This window comes from Brachycentrus maculatus, unplaced genomic scaffold (assembly GCF_059751285.1).
Source record: "Brachycentrus maculatus isolate JH-2025_06_01 unplaced genomic scaffold, ASM5975128v1 h1tg000003l, whole genome shotgun sequence".
NCBI lineage: Eukaryota > Metazoa > Arthropoda > Insecta > Trichoptera > Brachycentridae > Brachycentrus > Brachycentrus maculatus.
Window position 1 is genome coordinate 787,995 of NW_028280758.1, and position 25,664 is coordinate 813,658.

Sequence of the window (25,664 nt, forward strand, 5' to 3'; positions counted from 1 at the left end):
GTTTTCTTGTTTGTTACTTTCTTATTTTTATTCAGTCTTGTTAACCTGAATGTCATGTCCCAAAATGAGCAATGGAAATGGAGAACGGACGAGAAGGGTTGTACTGCAGTACATTAGATTTTATCGTGTTGACATATCCATTGATTAAATTATTTGAACTACTATACTTATGATGAAAAATCAAAGAAGAAGTACGATACGATTTAATCCCGCATAAAGATTTTAAACGTTTCAATAAGTTTTTAACTGTATCAATACTTAGATGAACATTTCGAAGTTCAGTATATTTGCATAGCGTATGCGAGTATATATCGCATATTTATTGATACGTTTCTCGTAGGTAGGTAGGTAGGTTGGTTCTTGTATTCACGAAGGCCAGTTTACCGTTGCCCATACGAGCGACCGGAGAGTTGGAAACTATTAAGATTCGCTTCGATATGTGTAGTACTACAGAATTCACTATTGTACGTTGTTGAGACGAACTTTTATAGGCTAATGTACTACGCGCCTCATACCTACCGCGTGTAACTACTCCCTACAACCTATGATAATGTGTATGGACTATATAACACTAAAATGAATTCACTATCAATTAACCTTCTTTTAAAAAAGTAGGGAGTGATAAAATCATCGCTAGTTTATAAGTAGCGACAAATGCGAAAACCAGCGATGTACGGCAAATAATGCAAACTGATGAGGTTCTGTATTCAGTTTCTGTATTCGTAATATAAATTTGTAATAAAAATCTGTACCTGATATATGAAATAACTCGTAATTTATTGGGCATCCGATACTAGGCACACACCCCATAAATGGGTACTTTAGTAAATAAAAATACCTCCTCGTTATTTACAGACGTTTATACATCATAGGTACATTTGCATCGATTATTCATACACACTCTTTCGTGTAGATTTTTACTGTTATGTACATATATGAATACGCTGTTCTCTGCTCATTTTCATTATTAAATACTTGCTACAGTTCGATTGTTACAGACTTTTCCCAGAAGAAACCTTTCTTTCTTTGTCATTAGTATGACAATGATTATTTGTATCAACTGTGTATTGCGACTCAAAAACTTTCTGAACGACACAATCATATCCCCGGTAGTCCGGCTATTAGTAAACGAGTAGAAATACACAGATCGAAAATTTGCAAAATATTATCGTCACTTTACTGGAAACGAGGCCATCATTTTTGCTAGTACACTCAGGAATTTCTGTTGTATAAATATTAATTAAAATATATAATTATAACGCATTCATGGAAGCCTGGGTGTAACAGACAACAAGTAAGGTAGAATAAAAGCAATTGAGATGGTGTGGGCACATATGACGTTAGGAACCTGAACATATTGTAAACAAGGCGATCGCCGTGGATCTTCCTCGAAAAACTTCTAGGGGAAGACCAAAAATTCATGGATGCTGCTGAAAGATCACACGATTCGAAGTCATGGCCTAGGTGACGTCGTATATGTTAGAAGGACCTACAACCTGAGAACGAGGAGAGCTGACCCCAACAGTTTACAAAGACGATAAGTTGGGACGGAGCCAGAAAGATGAATGAAATATTCATTTTAATATTAAATTTACCAAATCGTTTATGAAACCAAAATGACTGAGATATATATCATCATAGAAAACGCATGTACCTACATTGTTATTATTTAGTTTCGATCAGAACATTGGGTTTTATAATCCAATTATCGCAAGCATCCAAATCTTTTTTCTCAAATAATCTAGTATACCATTTCTTATAGATTAAACTTTCCGTTCGTCGATTTGTACGTCTCGATCTGAATTATCGACTTCACGTTTTGTTATAGGCATGACAAAGAGATCGATCGGGGACAAGTAGGAAAAAAACGTGATTTCTCCCTCGCAGTTTACCGGTTATGGGCCACCGAATTATTTATGAAGTCTCGGATCTCTCGATTCATAGTGTTGGCGAGCTGTTCAGAGAATCGAGACCCGTAGCAAGCGAGTTACGCCCACCTCGCGGTGTAGAAAGTTCGGTACGACGCACTACTGCAGTTGACATGATTTCCATGCTGTCGCCTGCGCCTGCGCCGACTCCCATTCTTATAATCTACTCGTCTATTATTCACCAATGTCGGCATCTTCGACACTTCCTACCGTATATCTACAATCAACTCCGAGGCTTTGTGTGCTTACGTTAGATTTTTTCATTTTTTGACATTTGTATCAAGAATTTCAAATCAATCACTTTTTTAAGGCCCGGTATTCTATAACTCGCAACCTAATTTTCTCTAAATCCAGGTAACATTTTACGTAATTGATTTTTTCTTGAAAAACACCGTTTTTGCAAGTTTTTCTTCCAAATAATTATATGGTTTTTACAAGAAGATAGTTATTTATAGATTTAACGTTTTATTTGTAGAACTCCATTTTAATTTATATATTAAATGTTAAAATCAAACACTGATTTTTGAGTATACTAAATTATAATTTATTGTTAAAAATATATATTTGTGACTTGTTCATTGTTCGCCTTGTCATGGCGTTTTCAAACGAATGTTTGAAAATGCCATAATTAATAGACTCACATAAAATACAATTTAGTAGACTCAAAAAACCAGTGTTTGATTTTAACATTTAATATATAAATTTCAAAAAAGTTATTGAAAGGTAAGGTGTTAAAATAAAATTGCATTCTAAAAAACCAAAATATATCTTATATACATGCTTTAAAATAATCGGGTTTGTACAGACATGTGACTTTTCAGGTGGTCTCCGGTGGAATGAATTCTGTGTTAGCGAATATCCCCTTAAGAACGAGGCTTTGTGTGCTTACAACGCGGATTTTTTTCATTTTTTAACATTTATATCAAGGATTTCAAATCAATTACTTTTTTTAAGCAACATATAATTTCGTGTTGTTTCTCTTTTCAAGGCGAAATCGCGCATTGGCATTTATTGCAAGCTGACTGCATTAGACAATGCATACAATCTAAGGTTGCATATATCGCTCACTCCTCTCAAGAACGTCATAAATCAAAAAACTTGATTTTTCAGGAGAAAGTTTTTAATGTTTAAAAATATATAATACAATGTATTAAAAATAAATATCAACCCACTTACTGAACTTTATACTGTACAACAGATATTTTTAAGTAAAACCTGAAGGTTTATTCTCCATTTGAAACATATTTAGTTTATTTAAAAAAATAATTAAACAATACCTTTTCTTCAAAATGCAAAAACAACACTTTCTGCCCTGTAGCGGGTAAATATTAAGTTTAAAATATGCCCCTTTTGCTGGGATATAGTACATTTTCTGGGCATTCCCAAAACATGCACAACTGAAAATTGACGATTTTTGATTTATGACGTTCTTGAAAGGAGTGAGCGATATGTATATGGTATATGCACTTTGCAGTCCTGTGTTCCGTGTAGTCTAGGCGCAGCATTCGGGTGGCAGACGACAACACGATTGACCTGGCATTTGGATATCGACACGAATGGCGGATCGTGCTAACCTTTCTTTCCTACCTGCCATTTTCAATTTAAACAGACATTATGCAATATTTTGTATGGCCAATTGGCTGTAATTTCGTGGAATAATCTCCGGCCTCTGGCACCGAACATTATTTTCTCCCGGATTTATTTTTTACGTTAATTTCTCATTTGATCAAATTGCGTCGAATACGCACGTGCATGTGCATAGTAAAACATTATGTGATCGCGAAATATGACGTGTACTCGCAAACATACAATTCTGTAAGCTACCGGCTGCGCGAGAAGCTAGACGTGTCTCTGTGCACATTTTTTTAGAATACATATACGCATTGGAATTACGTTTTTTTTTTGAAGAATGTGTATTGCAAAATATTTTCATATTTTTTAAAACCCTTTTCCTGTTAATAACTCTTTTCTTTTCAAAACCATATAATATTTCGAAGAAAACTATTTATTTTTCTAAAAAACGATGTTTTAAGCAAATAATTCGGTATCATACACGATACAAACATAGTGAAGGACATTGGTACCTAAGCTAGGAATGCTGAACCCTCTTCTAGTGGAACGGAAGATCTGCTGACGACAGTCAACGTGGTTTTATCCCAAAAATGTTCCTGTTTGGCCTACACTTAGATTATCCCTCCTGTTCCCAACACATATTAAAATAAAACACTTTTTTAGGTTAGAAGAAGCAAAAATCCATTTAATGATATAAACCTTGTATATAATAAGCAAGCATTTTTACTGAATTAAAAAAAAAACACAAATAATTTGATTACGTTAAATGTTACCTGGATTTCAGGAAAATTAAGTCGCAATTTATCGTATATTGGGCCTTTCATACCGTTTCAGATCATTTATTGCCTCCTATTCATATTTCTGCGGCATCTATCGCCAGTTCAGTCGGCGTGTACCGGTGAACGATTTCGAAATCAAGCGCTAACGTACTCGTGTTATTAATTCGCGATACGTATGTGTGTCTCGTAACCTAGAAAAGCCAGTAAAACTCGAAGTTCGTCGTACTCTGGGCGAAATTGTTTTCCCCGTACGTACACAAGTGTCTACTGGCGTCGAGTGCTGAGCCGCTCTCCACTAACGAGCGGAGACAAACATTACGTCTTACGTCATGATGTTCCGCTGGCAGCCAGCTCTCCAACTCGTATCTGCCGCGAGAGCAACAACACGAACCAGTCTTCATTTTTATCAACCAGTTTTTTTCTGTTGTTCGCGTTTTGTATCGGCTCATCGGCTGCACTGAGCTGGCCGCGGAAGATTGACCGTAGCCATTCTGTGTACAATACATTAGAATTTGATTTAGAATCTACTAATCCCCTAGTACATGTTTTATTGTCATTCTGTCTTTAAAAGTTTTAACACTAAAGTCATACTAAAATTCCGATGGAACACGTTTTTATATGTATATATATGTATGTATGTATTATAAATATGTTCTTACATACATACATATTCTGCATTATTCTAATTGAATTCAATTTCGATTTATTTGTCTTTTTATTATTTACAAAAATACTTCAATCTAATACTATTTCTGTGAGCCTGAGCGGCTCATTATTAGAAATAGGTATCAAATTGTGAAAGAGTGGGTTCGAATCCAGAAATTCTGACTCGAGAGTCCGCAACACTAACCACGGGACCATAACCCGACACTATGTCTATTTTAATTATATCTATTTTAATTGTGTGCGGAACGATTAATGATAAATACAGGAATATAATATGGTACAATACGTTTTTCCGCCTCCATAGTGTAATGGTAACCGCATTTGGCTACCATACTAGAGGTCCCAGATTCGATTCCCAGGGGGTCAAAATAATAAAAGTGTTTTTTCACTCTAATATTTCTTTTTTATAACCCTGGACTGGTACTTAAAGCGCCAGACTGACCGATCACCCTGCCTTCGTATAATTAACGATCAACTTAATATTGCATCTGTTTGATTCAGAGCCCTATGTACCATCGATTGCGGACGAATGTAAGAAGAAGATACTACAGTTCATGGTTGTTTATTTTAAAACAATTAAACACTTGTATAATATAATACGTTTTAATGATTTCAAGAATTAGCTTCACATACGGTGTTTGAAAATGATGCGGAATGCATCGAAACACGTGTCACAGTAGATTTTAAGAAATAGTGGTTTTACTAAGATTAATTGATTAATTAAAAACGTTTTAATGAGTTGATTTCATTACACACGACGTTTTGAAGACGAGCTTTGAAAACGACAAATGTTTTCGTCTACAAAATAATCAGCATGTCATTCCACAAAGTTAATGCCTAAAATAATAATAAAGAAAATGAGTATGTCTTCAAGTTCATTGGTTTTTCTTATTTTTACAAAACGTGGAGTATTCTCGAAGACACATTTATAACGAGGCGGATTTTATGTATCTGACAGTTTGACAGGGAGGGTTGTTGCGTCGATAGGTAGAAACGCATGACCGCTATTGAATTTTTCGTAAAAACTTACTCTATATACGCAAAAAAATAATACAAAGGTCACAATGACTGATAAATAACATCTTTGTATGAAAATCTTCTACTGTGTAAATTAGCATCTTCCGTCTCCGTCTGGGACGTTTGTTGCGCAACCGGTCGGCTGTGCACGTAGGTCGCACGCTCTCCTGCCGTCGGCCGAGCAACTTTCCAGCGTAGTAATAAAATATGGCCGACTCCGGTTTTTGGCTGGCGGCCAACCGACACAAAACGCGCCGATCGGACCCACGTCGGTCACCAATACGACGCCGTTTCGCAGAAAGGTGCGATTAATCCACCGGTGGCTGTTCGTCACGAGATCGGAGGAATGGCCCGTTTGCGCAAGTGCCCGGACAATGGAGAAGATCGGAATCTAAACGCGGCTAGTGGGAGGGATGCAGGTAGGAGTAGATCTAGCGGAGGTAGGTACCTACCTACCTACGTGTACGTACAAATGCGCAGCGGCCCGTGGAAACCTGGCGGCGCTTTATTTATTTATTTCATTCTAAACTTATTACATACATTGGCTGCTCGACGTATGATGAGCTGAAGAGGGTTTAGGAAAATAGACCAGGTTTGGGAATGACGAAGAAGATGTCATTTGTTGCTGCAGACCAATCCACAGGATTAAGACCAGAAAGATATTTATTTAGGATCCCTATAGGGTTTATTTATATATTTAGGTTCTATTTTAAATATGTCAGACAGCCGGTTAATTTAGGTATACGCAATTTATTGCAACGACCTTACTACAAACTTAGTTGTGTGTATCGGCTCCACGTGTATTTTATCATGTCCTCGTGTATTAATATATTGCAAGGACCTTACTCCAAACTTAGTCGTGTTTATCGGCTCCACGTGTATTTTATCATGTCCTCGTGTATTAATATATTGCAAGGACCTTACTCCAAACTTAGTCGTGTTTATCGGCTCCACGTGTATTTTATCATGTCCTCGTGTATTAATATATTGCAAGGACCTTACTCCAAACTTCGTGGTGTTTATCGGTTCCATATGTATTTTATAATGTCCTGTATTAAAATGATGAATTTCTTTCAAAATCTTTCGGCCGCTTATCTGAAAGCGCCTTCGCTTCTCTCGCATTCGCTACCATGTTGCCTCTGTCTTCTGGCGAATATTTGATACGTGACAACTATTGATTTCCGATGCTTCGTAAATCAGACTAATTACCGGGGAATCTAGTTGCTACGCTAGCTCGGCCAACGTGCGGCGATCCACGCGTATTGTGTCTTAGAAGAGCTGGGATTGTTTTATAAAGCATTGTTTATCATCTGGCTCGATCGTTCGAACTCCCTGTTGTGAGCATTGCGCATAAAGAAACTACCGTAACCTCGTTTCCCCGCTCCGCCATAGTCGACCTTATTCTTTGAGATTTTAACTCATGCACGCATAAATTATGCCCAATACTTTTTTGTTTGTTAGTTGGTTGGTACAAGTGGGTCGTTTCCTTATATTATGTCTCGTACAAAGGTTCCCAGTTCGACGTTTGGTAAATATTTACATGTCCGATATGGTATCTGCGTTGTTTCCGATAAAACACGATTCGTCTTCTGTTTTCCGTATGTACTGTTAGGTACATTGATCTAAGTTTTCTAGCAAGTTAATATTAATACTATGAAAGTCAGGATACACACTATGGTATTAACGCTATACCAAGTTCAACAATGCATCTTCCTTTTCTTTATTTATGTTCTCGCGCACAGTGCGCAATGTGCGAGAGCATGCATACCGTCGAGTGACTGAAGTTGTCGACAGTCCATTTCATTTCAAAAATACTATAAAAAATGTGCATTAAAAAAAGTTTGCTGTAATTTTTTGTAAAAATTTAATTCATTTTTTAAAAAAGGCTTTGCAACTTAATTAATTTAAAAAATACTTTGCAAAAGAAGGTCTGTAAGCAAGTCTAGATGCTTCTGAATCACATATGGAAATACGGTGGTGGGACAGCTAGCTTTCAATATAAAATTCTCCCGTGACAAGGATTTTGTGTTGCATTAGAAACTTCTTCGAAAACAGTTGCCTTCTGAAGGTGTTTCTTCACAGATTAATCAATTTCAGCAACAAACCTATCAAACACACTCAATGTTTTGCTTCATTATATCCTCTCACACCTGTGTAAATCGGAGTTTATCGCAATATTTTCATTTGTACTCATTTTTAAATAACCCTTTACTTTTGAATTGCCCAAGAAAGCAGTGTTAACTTGTCACATTTATATGTGTGGGTGTATACACTGTCCATTTTAATAGCGCTAACATTGTATGATACTTTTTATAAATTTCATAATACACTACGTACGCATCGCATGTTATGCATGTTTGTTGACTTGTCGCCAAGTCACTTTTACGCAGGCGCCGGCAATGCACGGATGTGTATTTTCTTCACTGTTCTAACGCATGAATTCCTCCTACTAAATAAAAAAGATTTTCATATCATGACAGTACAGAAATATGTGCAAACTAAAATATGCACGGTAATTCATTTGGGCTTGCGCGGAGGTATAGAAGATAGTTTAGCAAAAGTGGAAGCTTTCCTTTATACAAAAAAATTCTGAATGGTATAACTGAATCTCAGATATTGGGAAATTTATTTGTTTGAGGACATGTACGTTGCATATGTCCACATACTGAGAAACCGCGTGTGATTACGGTCTTACCTATTGTGGTTGTGCGGCACATTGTACCTCGTGTGGCCACCGTCCTTGACGGAGGTATCTGAGACCCGAAGGCGATCCGTCTCCAAAGAGATATGGTGGCCGCTTATATTCTAGCTCTCCAGGGTTCTGGAGTAATTACTCTATACCTACATCTACACTACTATGCAATAATTAAACCATAATTTGCTTGCTTCGGTTGTTGCCTTTCCACAACGTTATTACATGCGAAACGCTCACTCCTTTCAACAACGTCATATATCAAAAAACTTGATTTTTCGGGAGATCGTTTTTAAAGTTTAAGAATATAATAAAATGTATTAAAAATAAATATCAAGCCACCTATTTAACTTTTTACTGTGCAACAGATCTTTTTAGGTAAAACCTGAATGTTTTTTCTCCATTTGAAAAATATTTAGTATATTTAAAAAAATAACTAAACAATACCTTTTCTTCAAAATGCAAAAACAACACTTTCTGCCCTGTAGTGGGTGAATATTATGTTTAAAATATGCCGCTTTTGCTGGGATATAGTACATTTTCTGGGCATTCCGAAAACACGCGCAACTGAAAATTGACGATTTTTGATATATGACGTTGTTGAAAGGAGTGAGCGATATATCAACTTATGTAACGTTGTCGCTTAGTTCTAATTTTTTAACTTGATCAATTTACAACTACATACAAATTTGGCAGATATTTCTTAGTAGTCAGGTTACGCACTCAACCCGCAATTCTTGTAATCCATCCTTATGCGTATTTGCGATGTTTTTCAGTCTTTAATCAGGAAATTGTACCGGCAGGATGCGACCAAATGACTGGGTAACAACATTGCTCTCGTTGGTGTTGGATGAAGCCTGTTTGGAGGAGGAGAAAGCTGACACCATCCACCGCACCGCTGTCGTATACTTACATATATACTCGTACATACATATTTGTAGTATCGGAAAGATCTCGCTTTTTTTAAATATAAAATGTTAATAATGTGTCCGCCTCCGTAGTGTAATGGTCAGCGCGCTCGGCTACCGTTCTGGAGGTTCCGGGTTCGATTCCCAAGGGGGGTAAAATAAATATTAGTGATTTTTTCACTGTAATATTTATTCAAAATTACCATGGACTGGTACCTGAAGCGGAAGGCTGATCACCTTTCCTTCTTGTATAAACGATCAAAATAACACTGCGTTTATATGACAGTGCCCTATTTGGGTGCGGATAAGGGTTTTATATTATAATGGACCAAAATCGACCACCGCGAATCTCTATGGGTAGATGGGTTTTAGGGAGTCTTGAGATTGCACAGAAATACTATAAACATTGGATGATTTTTGTCATTTCAAATGAAGTTTTACGTGAAAATTCGAGTTTGTAATTATTATTCTAAACATATCCGCACCCAATGGTGCATAAGGCACTGCATCGTATTGACGCAGCGTTATCTTGATCGTTACTTACATGAAGGCAAGGTGATCACTCCTGCGCTTCAGGGACCAGTCTAGGGTAGTATCAAATAAATATTAGATTCGAACTCGGAACCTCCAGCACGGTAGCTGAACACGCAAACCATAACACCGCAAAGGCGAGCAAAATGTAGTTTTACGCGAAAATATGTAGAATTTTAAATGTGTTTGTTATATTATATCATAAAATTATTGTTTTGTAACTGTTTCACATGGCACGATCAGGTATGCCAAATACTTGAAAGTGGTCAGTTTAGGAGTCGTAACAATCGGCGAGTATGAATGAGCAGATGCATGAACGTGGAAGAGGCGAAGAATGTTTGCAAAGACAGAGTGGTGTCGCGTTCTATTTTCTCTGCCTACCCCTGCGGGGAAGCGGCGTGATGGTTAGTTAGTGAGTTAGTAACTGTTTCACCATTTACCTACAGAGATCATCGCCCTCTATCAATAATATTCATAATTTTTTTAGCTTATAATACTCGTTTATAGTATTTTCATACATTTTCGTACATTTTTTTAGTATTTTCGTATATGATTATTGTGGGCAGGGTAGGTTTCCGAGAAACCTTTTCTAATAATTCCGAGATCGTCCAGTTCACTTCCCAGGGCCTTGAGTTATGGATTGTTTGTGTAATTTGGTCAGGCAGCTCGTAGGCCTCTCGCTCTTGACGTCATCGTTCGTTCCTCTCTGGCTCTCTCTCGCACCTATGCCCTCCCGCGATGACTAAGCTCCCCCCGTCCCGCTCTAACAGACGATCCAGCCGGTGTGTAATATCGCTCGGCGATCTCTCGATTGCGGCCCACTTGAGTCTGTATGTGTGCGACATGTACGTGTGTATATGTAATACATATATATAGATATGTGGTGCACACTTTTGTGATCACACGGCGTTAAAAAAAAAGTCTCACATGTTTGTATTTTAGTGCGGCATTGATAAAATTTAATATAGCCAGGTTTGTTATTATGTATTCTAGTCCTGCGTTGCGGTATTTAAACGAAAAAATTGTCATAATAATTTCTACATTTAAACATGATGAATTTAAATAAGACGTTTTAATAATTTACTTTTGGCCCACAGTAGATAATCCCTCCTGTTCCCAACACAGATTAAAATAAAACCTTTTTCTAAAATCCATAAAGAAGAAACAAAGATCTTTTAAACTTGTACATAAAACAAAGTAAATAATAGATGAAACTCTCATCTAAAAAAATGTTTTGACATATGGCAACTTTTCTTTTAATATTAATCGTTTGTTACATTAAAATGTATTTATTGTATGGAATGTTCGAACAACTTGATAATGTTACCATATTAGTTTTTATTCTCCCGCCTTTTTCGATAAATGAAAAGAGTTATTATTGTAGCTTTAAATAAAATTTTCTTCACGTTGGTATAAATGTATTTTTGACATTCTTGGTTTTACTCTTTCGATAACTTATCCACTCAGTATCTACTATAGCCGTATCCACATATTATTTTCTAAATACTATTCATTACAAATTACAACGGGTACAATACGATGATGTTTTAAATTAAACATTAAAAAAATACTATTATTTAACATTATTCATCACTACCGAAAGTCGACTAGTAGGTTTTTCGCTCCAGTGTATAAACGACCAAACACTGACTTGTCGGTTTTTCCAATGTAATTAAATCAATCAACAAGTCATCTACAATAGATGAATTTTACATTGGTTAATTATATTTAAAAATACTTAAATACATAATAAAAAAAAAACATTGGTTAAGTGTCGGGTGTGGTCCCGTAGTTAGTGTCGCGGACTCTTAATTCAGAGTTTCTCGGTTCGAACCCACTACCACAATTTGATCCCTATTTCTAATAATGAGCCGCTTAGGCTCACAGAAATAGTATGAAATTGAAATATTTATGTTAATAATAAAAACACAAATATTTCTCTTTAAAAAAAAAAAAAAATTCAATATGAATATCATAGAAACTGCTCATATGATCTTTTTTATTGTTTTATTTATTCTTGTTATTTCTACAGAAAAATCACGTAGAGATAATGCGCATAAAACCATATACATATTAAAGTGAAAAGGAGAATATTTAATATTTCATGAAATTACTTATGTGAATTCGAGGTTGCCAACTCCTGCCATAGTTTTGTTCGACGTACATTTTCTTTTGGCGGTAAAAATATAAGCGGTTAAAGCATCGGTCTGCATTAAGTATAAACATACCAATCAACAAAGTAATGAAGTGTTTGATATCTACCGACTCATGTCTTGTACTCAAGCCCAAAATCAGAAGGAATCATTTAATGATAAAAAACATACGGATTATAACCATTTTTGTTAGCAGAAACATGTAATTCCTACCATAACAATTTTTTTTTAAAATTATGACTTGAAAATGTTTTGTTTCTCACGATTATCTTATCTTTAAATCCTACAAATATATCACAACTACATATATTATAATGCTTTTTATCCATTAGCATGTGAACAAATTTGTTTTCAAATAGTCTTCTTTTTATCTGTATGAAAAGCGTAATTTCAAAAATACTATGTTTACATGTAATCTAGATAAAATATACAGATTACGTAAAATGATTAGTTTAGTTTTGAACACTTATGCATAAGTTTTTTATTTTTTGTTTGCTGTAATGGCTCCTTTTTGTAATGTTTGATATAAAATATAAAAGCAGTCAGTTTTTTTCTTCCGTTTTCTATATATAATCATATCAGACTTCAAAATATTATCCACTCTCTTGTATCATGTAATAGTTTATTCGGATTTAGACGGACGAATTAATTAGCGCGATTTCGGCATTCTGCGTCCGTCTGGTTTTATGAAAAGTATTATTTTTTCTGCGCCGGTTCAGACACATATCCTATCGGTGTCTTGTACAAGACACTCACACTGGCAATGAGTAATATGTAGTTCGGCTGCCGCGGTATACGCATACATTCACAGCGGCACGTACACTGCCGCCGGGCGAGAGCTGGCAACGTCGCGCTCCGACCGCTCGCACCAGGGCGAACCGGGGCTCGGGGCTCGGGTAGTCCGCCGCCTATTATATTGTAATCAAATCATTACTTTTACCGCACACACGATGAGCTATCTGCTATCTGATAACTCGTCGTTACTTCGTGTACACGATTATCGGCGCGACTCGAATATTTATATTACATCCCGGTATTCGGAGCACAACGTAAGTTAGAGTCGAACGCGATTGCGCTGGCGTTGCGCGGCAAAATGAAGTTTTGTCGATAAGTCGAGGTATTTTCGGGACGAGAATATAGTAAATCGATACGTTTCACGTAAACTAGCGGAGTTCGATACGAGTTTGAACAGCGGGAACCGCTATCGATGATGTTTCACTCGGTTCCAGCCAGAGACGTTAGCGCGGCCGCCGAGCAGACGGCAATATGGCGGAGCGCGGAGGTGGCGGCCGAGGCTGGTGGCGGTGGCAGTCCCCGCTCCTATTTTTAGTGCTGGCGGAGTTATCTCCCCGCTCCCCGCGCCTCACCCCCCACCCGACTGAGCGCCGAGTGCGCTAGTGTGAGTGCCGTGAGTTGTGAGTTCGCCAGTTCGCCAGTTCGCTCTTGGCCGCTCGAGACTGCCACTGACTCGCGCGCCACAACTATACATAGTACGCGCTATACACGTACTCGCGCGACGTTGCCGTACTGCCTCACCTTTGATAGCCGACGAGGAACGTGAAATCGACATTTATCATTTTTGACGCGGCGGATATACGTTTTACGACAGTCGATGGAATTGAGTTGAAACTTGCTGAAATGTTTATGCCTTTCCTTACGTCAATAAAATTGCTGTTATTTTGCCCTTGTATAATATATTTTATCTTCAATCTGACGTCTCTCGTTTGTATCATCCGATCAGACTCGCGCCTCCACACATCTATGTATTAGGCCATCATTCGTTGATTTTCCTTACTTATTGTTTTGATGTGGGTTTATTTGGTTGAATTCGGCAGGGGAAACAAACTGCTATATGACGGTAGAAAATAATGTGGACTACATTGCTTTGTTTTGCTATTAACTATATTTTAATCTTCGAATTTATTCGAATATACTCGACATTTATTACTCGAAAATACTATACATTTATTCAATAAAAAAAACTCCATATTCATTTCGTGGTGTGTCCCTAGTTTCATACAATTTGTCTTTGACTTAAGCTTTGATCTTTCCATTTTCCCCTTTTCCTCCCTCCCGTCCCTTTTCCGGGTATTTTCACAAATTTACAAATATGGAATTTTGTAACTGGAATAGTACAAATACTTTGTGTAACTCATTTATATGAATGCCTTGATATATCGCTCACTCCTTTCAAGAACGTCATAAAAAAAAGATTTTTCAGGAGGACGTTTTTAAAGTTTAAAAATATAATACAATGTTATTACAAATAAATATCAAGCCACTTATTGACTTTTTTACTGTGCAACAGATCTTTATAGGTAAAACCTGAAGGTTTTTTCTCCATTTGAAAAATATTTAGTATAATTAAACAATACCTTTTCTTCAGAATGCAAAAACAACACTTTCTGCCCTGTAGCGGGTAAATATTAAGTTAAAAATATGCCACTTTTGCTGGGATATAGTACATTTTCTGGGCATTCCGAAAACATGCACAACTGAAAATTGACGATTTTTTATTTATGATGTTCTGGAAAGGAGTGAGCGATATGTAACTATTCTCTAAAATTAAATATATAAAAACATATTACATACATTGACATGTCCATCTCACTTTACCTAATAGAGGAGAGTCTGCAATCTCGTAACGGTCACGTTACCAGGCTGTTAGGAATGGGCCATCTGCCTCCCGAAGGTTCCTCCTTTAATATTACGCAATCTTTCCAATCTGAGAGAAAAAAGTAAACAAATACCGTTGACGTCACCATTCCATCATATATCACGTATCCAGTATTCTTTGGCCTTCTGAATCAAGAGGAAGTGAGCCATGGTTTCACAATAATACGTATTCGAAGGTCAAAACAGATGTAATGATTTGGAAATGAAACGAGTTGACCATGACAACAAACGGTTATAAATTTTACCGAAATCCATAAAAAAATGTACACACATATATTGATAAACAATGAAACCACATTAGTAGTATCTATCTACTGAGTTGATGCTTTGCCGAGGTTGAACTATTTCTTTCAGCCGCAAAGTAATGTTATACACCAAGTAATACGAGTATTTGTAAAGGTGTACGTATCAGTTGTTACCGATAGATATCGATTTATTATTATAAATAATGTAAAATGTGACGTCGTGCATATCATATTATCGTAACGTAAATCATAAAAATATAAAAACACGTAATAAAAACACGTACAGCATAAAAATAGTGCAAGAAATGATGGCGTTTAACCCTAAATTAAGAGACATTCGTAAAATTTACGACGAAAATCCAATATGTGTGGAGCATCAAAGCAATACATGTAAATAATGTAGTGACAACTAGCATATATCTAAATTTTTTTACCGATGTTGTATAGGGTGTTTTTTTAGAGGTATACAAATTCAAATTTTCCGCAATAAATTAATTGTGGTACCCGCCGTGTGGTATGTTGCGCCATCTTGTTGAAACCACAGCTCTGTCACATATATGCCATTCAGCTGAGGTACGAAGAACTTAGTAATCTGTTCTCCACGGACCGTAACATTCTGGCCGGCATCGTCTTTAAAAAATATGGGCAAATAATTCCACCTAACCATAAAGCACACTAGTGACTTTTTATGTAAGGATGTAAGGGTGTCTCGACAAAGGCTTCTGGGTTTTCACCACTCCAAATTCTACGCAATTCTACTTATTGACAGCCATTTAACCAAAAATGTGTCATCTGTGAGCAAAATTGTGCTTTGAAAAAAAGTGTCAAGCTGAATATTAATAAATACACTGTCTTAGCTTACTCCATGGTAATTTTTCTAACCTAAAACACTGACATTGTAAGAGTGTAACGTCAATTTTTACGATAAAAAGTGTTTTTATTTTTTAATTGTCAGTTGAATTAATTAAATAATTTGCAATAATCGCGTACGCTGCGACACAACGTCTCTGAGGTCAACCGCTAAAAACACACTGAGTCGAAAACACCGAATGAAACTTGGCATGGTCAAGTATTACAAATACACTGTAAGAGTAAGTACAGGTCAGGGGGAGTCGGAATATTCGGTGGGTATGTTTGAGGAGATGCGTGAATATGGAAGAGGCGAAGATTGTTTGCAGAGGAAATATTAAATTGCGTACCGTAGAACGGGGTTACTTGAACTTTGATGTGTTACTTGAGCCCAGTTCAAAAAAGATATTTAAATCTGTATTTGGTCTACAATAATGAACGTATCGTGACAATAAGTGTCACCTGTCAGGGAAACGATGAATCATGTCGATACGTTCATTATTGTAGACCAAATACAGATCTATTTTTTTATTTGTACTGGGCTCGAGTAACACATCAAAGTTCAAGTAGCCCCGTTCTACGGTACCTAAAATTAAATGAATATTTACATGAAAACACAAAAATGATACTACAAAAAAACACTTTTTTCCTTAATTAAGTAAAATAAATAAAAATTGAATGTAAATCTCTCTCCAAGCACAAGAGCTTGGTTTATTTTTTGGAGAGGCACCGCATGACTAGTATAAGATTTTTCTAATGTGTAGCTAATGAATTAAATTGTAATTTTTTTTTTGTTAAATTAAACAAATAAAATAAATAAAGACATATTGGTGTGGCGTTTTATTCTTTCTGCCTAACTACAGGGAAGCGGCGTGATAGTTATTTTTTTTACTTACTCAATATTTTGAGTGTGTCCAAATACTAGTCAAATTATAAGGTATAATAAATTGAAAAGCATGTTTTCAAGCGTTTATCAAGTATGTGTATATATAATCCATGATTCGGACTTCACATACAAATGGAAAGAGTCTCCGCTTAATAAAATCTTTCCTCATCCCACCATTGACGGCTATTGTGAACTCACGCATACTGTATTACGAGTTGATCAATATATTTAAAAGTTTCAAGAATTTAAGTAGCGTGGTTGTCAATCATGTGTAGAATTGATGAAGTTATCACTTGACTAACCCATGACGGTCATAAGCCCTGTTATAATGCCCAGAATTCCATCTTCTTCTTCATCTATGTTAAGATGTCAAATATAATGCAAAAAAAACTTAAGAATTTGTTGTTAGTTTTGACGAAAACGGATATGAATATATTTATTTCCCGTGACGCTACTTGCTCTGTACTCGATAACTAACGCGCAGTAATCGTCAAAATGAACTTGCCGAATTTGGCATTCTTTGGCGTATGCCTTTACCACGATTGTCCTAGCGCGGACGCTTCTTCACAGAGTTCGAATGAGGTGACCGTGACGCGTGATCGCATATCGCGCCATCCTATATATTGGCTTATCCATTTTGTAGGAAATGCAAATGGACCCTCCGATGTTTTAAAATTACAATCAATTTCAAAATGGTTTTTAAGGCCCAGAATTCGTTAAGTCGCAACTTAATTGTCTCTAAATTCAGGTTACATTTTATGGAATTGATTTTTTCTCAAATCACCGTTTTTGCTTTGAAAAAAATAGTTTTTCTTCGAAATAATTACAAAAAATGGTTTTGAAAAGAAAAGTCTTTTGAAAGGTAAAGAGTTTTAAAAATTATAAAAATATTTCTTATATAAGTATACCATATATATAAAAAACTAAAAATATTTTTGAAAATCGGGCTTGATCTGACATGTTGTGACCTCTCCGGTCGTCTCCGGTAGAATGAATTCTGTCTTGCGAATATCCCTTAAAAGTTTCCTTTGCGGGTTATTTCTTTAAAAAAAGGGTAAATTACATAAAGCCAAGAGAAACATAAAAATGATTTTATAATTGAAATGTAACTTTGTTTTAAAATCACTTCAAACAAAGTTACATTTAAATTATTAAACGGAAAATCACAAAGTTAGTGCTTCAAATATAAATTATAAAAATGATTTTGCTATGTATGTCTTTTTGTCGACCCTTTCGGTAATCGAACCCCGGAATTCAAGCATGGCAGAAGAACATCCCAACCACTGTACTATGGCGATGCTATGACTCACAATATATAGAAATGATATACGTAAAGTATAGTACAGTCAGCAATACTGGTGCGCACTCGCGACCCCATCGATTTCTCTCGCCATCTCCTGATTACTTACATCTGTAATGGCTGTACACTACACAGTACATATATTTTACAGATTCTAAATGTATTGAGCAGCTCCGATACACTCTGCGATACGAGACTAGTTTTGTTTTCTTCATCAATTAATTTTGTCTAGTCCGCTATTTAAATTTATGTTTTTATTAAAATATTACTTCTTCTAACCCTTATCCGCACCCGATGGTGCATAGGGCACTGCATCGTTTTGACGCTGTGTTATCTTGATTGTTATTTACACGAAGGCAAGGTGATCACTCTTGCGCTTCAGGGACCAGTCACTTCCCATGAGGTGAAAATCACTATTTTCGATAATAATCGTAAAATACTACCTCAAGTGCGCTTCGCCATGATCGAATTGGAGTAAGTAAAATTGTTGGATTCCGTAGTGTATTGGTCAGCACTCTCGGCTATCTGGAGGTCCCGGGTTCGATTCCCAGTGGGTGTCAAATAAATGTAAATGATTTTTCACTTTAATATTTATTCAATACTACCCTGGGCTGGTACCTGAAACGGAGGGCTGATCACCTTTCCTTCATGTGTTGACGATCAAGATAACACTTTGTTTATATGATGCAATCCCTATGCATCATTGCGGATAAAAGTAAAGTAAAATTTATCCTTACTTGACTTATGTACGTAGATAAGACCTTTTTTATAGATACTTGAACTGAAATTTGATTCGTATTCCAGTATCAACTATAAACAATAACTAAGTGTTACATTGTAAATACAATTATTATTATAGCTTTAAAGCGGTGCGCCTTCAGGAGTCCAAACGACGTTATTTTACTGATTAAGATAATCATTTGCGTCGCATGTAACATATCGCTCACTCCTTTCAAGAACGTCATAAATAAAAAATCGTCAATTTTCTGTTGTGCATGTTTTCGGAATGCTCAGAAAATGTACTATATCCCAGCAAAAGTGGCATATTAACTTAATATTTACGCGCTACAGGGCAGAAAGTGTTGTTTTTGCATTTTGAAGAAAATGTATTGTTTTATTATTTTTTTAAATACACTAAATATTTTTCGAATGAAGAAAAAACCTTCAGGTTTTACCTAAAAAGATCTGTTGCACAGTAAAAAGTTCAATAAGTGGCTTGATATTTATTTTTAATACATTTTTAAACTTTAAAACCGTTCTCCTGAAAAATCAAGTTTTTTTTTATTTATGACGTTGTTGACAGGAGTGAGCGATATGTCTGCTCGCCCTGTGCGGTTTGAGATTGCAGGAGCATCTTGTGTTTCAAAGCGGGGCTCACATTTCATGCAGATTCCAGACCAATCTCACATGCTACATTGCGGAGGTCTACCATGTATGCATATAATGCTTTCGTCATTCATTTCACGAATATAATGATATGCTCAGTTTGATAACTACATGAATTGCAAATAATAATCTAATTTCCACGAATGGCTCATTATACTGACCAGTTTATCCTTACACAGTTACAATCTTACAACGAGTCCATTTATAAATAAAAGTTCAGTTAAATACAGACTACTTAGTTTACTGCCGCAACTAGATCACTTACAGTATCTACTCAATGAATTAGGGCCACGCAGAATTTCGCGCAATTTCTCAATTCAAACAGGAATAACTCAGAGAAAACCTTGAATAAAACAACATTGAATTTTATTTACACATGAACACTTTATTACGCTTAAATTATGCATATATTTTCATATAAATATAGTAAGTATTTAGTATTTCCACCTTTGGCAAAAATAACTGCCTCAATTCTTTTTGGCATACTTAAAATGCACTGTTTTATCATGTTTTTTATTTCTTCGTCTTCTGACCAAATTTTTTGAATATTTTTTTTAGACAGTCTACAGTCGGATTTGGAAATGAGTATACCTTATTTTTTAACATGCTCCATACGTTTTCTATAGGATTAAGGTCCGGAGAATTTCCAGGCCAGGGGAGCAAAGGCAGATTTTTGTTAGACAAAAATTTTATTATTGATTTAGCCCGGTGGCAAGGTGGCCCATCCTGCATGAAGGTGTATGGACCTTCTGTTGGGTCGAGTGTATGGTAGAAGGGCAATAAAATTCGTTCGAGGACCTGCTTATAGGAATTTTGGTTCATTTTTCCTTCCACGAAAAACAACGGCCCAGGTAAATTGTTAATAAAACATGACCATATCATTGTTGCAGGGGGGTGTTTGATAACTTTTACCACACAGGCCTCATTGTAACGTTCCATTGGTGTTCTCCTGACGAATCGACTGCTCTCTGTCATGGCTTCTAACCGGCACTCATCACTAAAGATGACCTGAAAAATAATGAAAATTTAAGTTTAATTAAAAAATATAGGTTTATTTACTAAAATGATATGTTGAAAATTCAATTTAAATAAATACCTTTTTCCAATCATCTACCGAGTAATTTCGATGTAGCCTGGCCCATTTTGATCGATCCGCTTTCATTCGTGGTGTCAATTTTGGTACTTTTACAGGGCGCCTGCATTTCAGATTTACTTCGTAAAGACTTCGCCTCAGTGTTGATACCGATATATTTATACCCTCTTCTTCCAATTTTATTTTTAATGTTTTTGCTGATGCACTACGGTTTTCTAAGGCACTTTGAACGATTTTTCGATCAGTCCTCGGTGTTGTTTTTCTAATTCTACGACAGTTCTTTCGCCGATTGCTGGTGGCGGGTGACTGATTTTTTATTGATTTTGAAATTCTGTCCACTGTTTGACGAGAAACGTTTTCTTTTTTTGAAATTTCTCTATTAGATAGTATTTCTAATTTCAGTAGCACTATAACACTAGACTTTTTTTCCTCAGAAATGTCTTTACTTTTTCCCATTTTGTCCTTTTCAAAAAAAACACTTGTGTTTACAAAAAAAAATTATACTTTATGAACTAAAATTAAAAATTAAGTTTTTTTCACAAGACACGATAACTATATAACCTCTCTGAACAAAACAGCAACCAGAACTCAAGAAACTTCACTAATAAATGAGATAGGACTATTTTTTGAACTTTCAACTATCTGTCACCTGTGCTAATTAGGGACCTTTCTCAGAAAAAGGGTTTGAAATTTTGTAAAGGCTTAAATAATCCAGGTATATTTTACATATTATTGAAGGTAATATACATGATATTAGATGTCAATCGAAAACTTAAAGTATTTTTGTAAAATAAATATTATAATCCAAAAGATTTCAGAGTATTCAAAAAAATAATGGGTGGCCCTAATTCATTGAGTAGATACTGTAATATATAATTTTTATAATAAAAGTACATACATTGTAAGTATAAACAGTTAAAAATATACACTAAAGGATTATTTATTATATTCTCAATATTATTAATATTTAAAGCATTTACTTTGTGGTTAGTCATTTTTACTTATTATTTTTTTTTACAAAAATGTTAATAATATTAGTATATAACCACTCATTGACATTTTTATGTCTACCGGTTTCGAGACGTACCCGTCTCTTCGTCAGGACAATCACTACCACATAATGCAAACAATACCACCCTTCACCACCATAGCACCATTTACATGTGTAGTTTTAAGTGTGTAAATGGTGCTATGGTGATGAAGGGTGGTATTGTTTGCATGCTGTGGTAGTGATTGTCCTGACGAAGAGACGTTACGTCTCGAAACCGGTAAACATAAAAATCTCGGTGAGTGGGTTATATACTTATATTATTAACATTTTTGTAAAAAAAAAAAGTTTATTATAATGAAGTCACGAATATTACATTAACACGTTAACTCATATCCTCTGTTAAATGTTTCATTTATTGTGATCGCTTGTATCATTTAAAATCTTTTTCTTAAGGACAAAATTACGTTTCGCGTTGAAAAATTAACATTTTTGTCAATGTTACAAGAGATTGAAAAAAGTGGATGGGTTGCCAGTAAAATAAGTTACGTGCTATTGCAATATTGGTATGTAACAAAACTTTTTTCAATAATTTGTATAAGCTATGTTATAGCGAATTATTATCTATTTGAAATCTTTAATCTAGGTACTAAAGTTATTCACAGATTCCTTTGAAATTTCGACACAACGTTGAATTTGAATACGCGTGTGTTTTTATATCTCGATTTCTTTCTTTATCATTTAACCAGACTGAGCTACGGCAACACATGGCCCGGGTACAGCTAGTAATATCTGATTCAGTGCTGAGATTTTTTTCTTACATATAATGTATTGCTAAAATTAAGTTCGTTCATTAAAAATTTACTGGACATTGTAAGGGCAACAACAAGAAGTCTTTACAAAAAATGTATTTGTATTTTTCACTAAAAAAATTGTTTAAAGTTGTTTACTCGCGAATGTTATTGACGAATCAAGTCTTTATACACGCCCCTGGAAACTATCTATCTCCCTGTTCGACCCCCTAAACGCATTGGTGTCATCGTCGTTACATCGACGATGGAAAAGTATACCAGAGTCGATATATCGATACCCAGCACTGTAGCGGATATAATTTAATAATAATAATAATATAATTTTAAGTTTTTAATAATTTAATAAAAACTTGGTATAAGACTAGGTAAGAAATCTCCCAGTGAGGAATTCATTAAAAATTCAGTCACATAAATTTGTGAAATTCTAAACAAATAAACACGTAGACTTTTTACCTTCATTTTTTTGGAGTAAAAAAATAATGATTAATATACCCATGTACATACGTATTTCGATCGTTTTTTTTAAACTTCGCTTTGTTATTTCAATATACTCGTATAATTTGTATCGTGGAATAATGGATTTGCCTTTCGCCTTTATGGTTTTGTTTCTATTCGTCTATGTAGAACATTCGCTATTCGCTATTATGTGTCTCTGCGCATTGTAGTTTTGATTGATACCTTACTTTTGTTTCCCAGTTCATTTGAGTTCATCTTTAAACCGGACCAAGTAAAACATAACATGCACGTTACGCAATAAATATATCATTTTGTGGTACTTGTGGTATTCTCATTTCATATTATGTAACTATTCTATTCATGTTCGTATTTATTTTTTGTTAGCGTTGAATCATCGATAAAAAAATATTAAAAATAATAATCATGCAATGATTTTGTACGTTTTAAGTATGTAGAAAAAATATTTTTTAAATATTAACACATCGCAACACTATACTTATTATGTTTCTATAGTATAATACGATGCTTTATTTCATATGTGTCACTTATTGTAACAATAAATTGCAGCATTAGGAAACGTGATGTAATTATATTTTTAAAAAAATAAGTACATATAAATAACTACTTGTAAATTTTAACCTTCATTTAGCCACGTGATAAAATTAGCTTGTTCATGGTTATAATAGCATTGAAAATTGTTGAAAGTACCCAATACTTTGATGCAGTATGTACTGTAAAATTTCATTTGTTATTCGTGGATAGTATTCATAAATAAATCAATTTAACTCATTTTTAGTGAATAGAAATTCATTTTTCGTAAAAACCTATTGTTTTCGCCCTTACAATGTACGTTAAATTTGAAACAGTCCATTTTTGGCAAAAACGTCTTTTTAACATATGTATAACAAAAATCTCAGCACTAAAACGGTTAAGGGGTGACCGTGCAAGAGGTCGGTCGTATCTTCGCGCGTGATTTAAAAAAAATATATGCATGTATTGAATTTTTTTAGAAAATACTTATAAAGAAGTTTTTTTTTTTAATCTCCTTACCGTTCACAAACTCTTTTTCTTTTTAAAGATATATATTTATTTCGAAGAAAAACTATTTTTTTCAATACAAAAACGGTATTTTAAGCAACGAAAAAAGCCATAATTACCTACGTCAAATGTTACCTAGGGGTAAAAAAAAATCATATCTCGTACTGCGTTCTATCTTCAACACCCACCGAACAATACGCGCCGAAAGTTTTGCAAGTACACACAGCTTATTCCGCATCACAACAGTAGCTAATTGTATTACTGTTACTATCCGTTAATGAACAGTTTGCGACAGTACTAATTTATTGTTACCGAGTTAACTGTTTAGTTTCACGTGTGATGCGCCTGTTATGCACTGAATCCCGCCGTGCAATTATGCAACATCTAGCGAATTTCAGCTTAGTGCACATTCTACGGTTGTACTACCCACCCAAGCACTCCGAACCCCTGCCTGCCTTGCATTATCTGTGCGGTGAGCGCTCCACGAACTGCATGATTCGGTGCCTAATTAATTGCAGAGTTCGTATTGAACTATTGCGACGCCTTCTGACTTGTCTTTCAATAGTATCACGTTCTCATTATGTCTCTCTCGTTGGATCAAACTGAACCGTAGGAATGCATTATTCTCCCGGTTTCTTCAACCTCTGATCTACGCTTATTTAATTATTGATATTTTAGTCGTGTAAAAAAGTTAAAGTAACCATCAAGCCGCTCTTCTGCAGGGTAGACAGAGATTCATTTGTCTTCTGGTACATACATACCAGCCGAAAACATGAGCACTATGTATTTGATATAAATAAACACTCTATCTTAAATTTTATCTTCATATAAGTATTATATATCTTATACATATACGTATCAATAGGCTTACTAATCGCAGAGCATGTACGGATGTTAAAGATATAGGAAATGAATTCCAGCTTAGACACGTAGGGCGCTTGTGCACTACAGGTAATTTTACTTTCCGACAGAACTACTATGAAGTTTGTCAGTTAAGCGTGATCGAGTGCATAAGCCAATCCATTGCTTTTTTGCATGCTACCTACACCGGACCGTAAAATTCCGGGCAGTGAAATTCCGTGTAGTGCTTAAACGCTCCTAACTTTCCATTTATCGTGTTTTTTTGTTTCTCCTCCAAAGTAATATTATATGATGGTCGTATGTGTGGTGGTGTCTTGTCTCTAATGTGATTCGTTCGGTTGCAGGTATGGCCGAGTCCAGAGCGTCAAGTTGCTGGCGAAGGGCGCCACGGGTAGCGCGGCTGGCGGGGGCGGCGGCGGCGGCGGGGCGGAGGCCGCTCCCGCCGCGGGCGCGGGCCTGTGCGCAGCCGTGGCCTTCATGGACATCAAGTCGGCGGCCAAGGCGCACGACACGGAGCACACGCTGGACGAGCGGCCGCTCACCACGGTGTACTACGAGCCGGCGGCCATTCCATCGTCCGCCTCGGCTGGCAGCTCGCCCGCCGGCTCCGGCTACTCGGCCAGCTCCGGCTCCGTGAACTCGGCGCCCCGCTTCGCGGCTCACGGGTGAGGATTATACTCCTACTTGAGGATTACCCCCTTTCTGTGCCGCTCTCGGTCCACCTATCGGTACCTGACTACATTACGATGAATAATTGGGCGATATTCAAATTTTCCAGTCAGATTGTCAAAACCCAAGCAAATTCTAGTGTTTTACATACATCGTACG

General features: G+C 35.9%; 1 protein-coding gene across 8 annotated transcripts in view; it reads left to right on the forward strand.

Moving 5' to 3' along the window:
• Positions 1-25,664, forward strand: part of spen (spen family transcriptional repressor split ends) — a 147,611-nt gene that overhangs the window by 49,343 nt on the left and 72,604 nt on the right. For all 8 annotated transcript variants that reach the window (XM_088264354.1, XM_088264513.1, XM_088264440.1 and 5 more), the window contains exon 2: positions 25,181-25,501. In XM_088264354.1, coding sequence (XP_088120480.1) covers positions 25,181-25,501 — 321 coding nt within the window. The remainder of the gene's footprint in view (positions 1-25,180; positions 25,502-25,664) is intronic.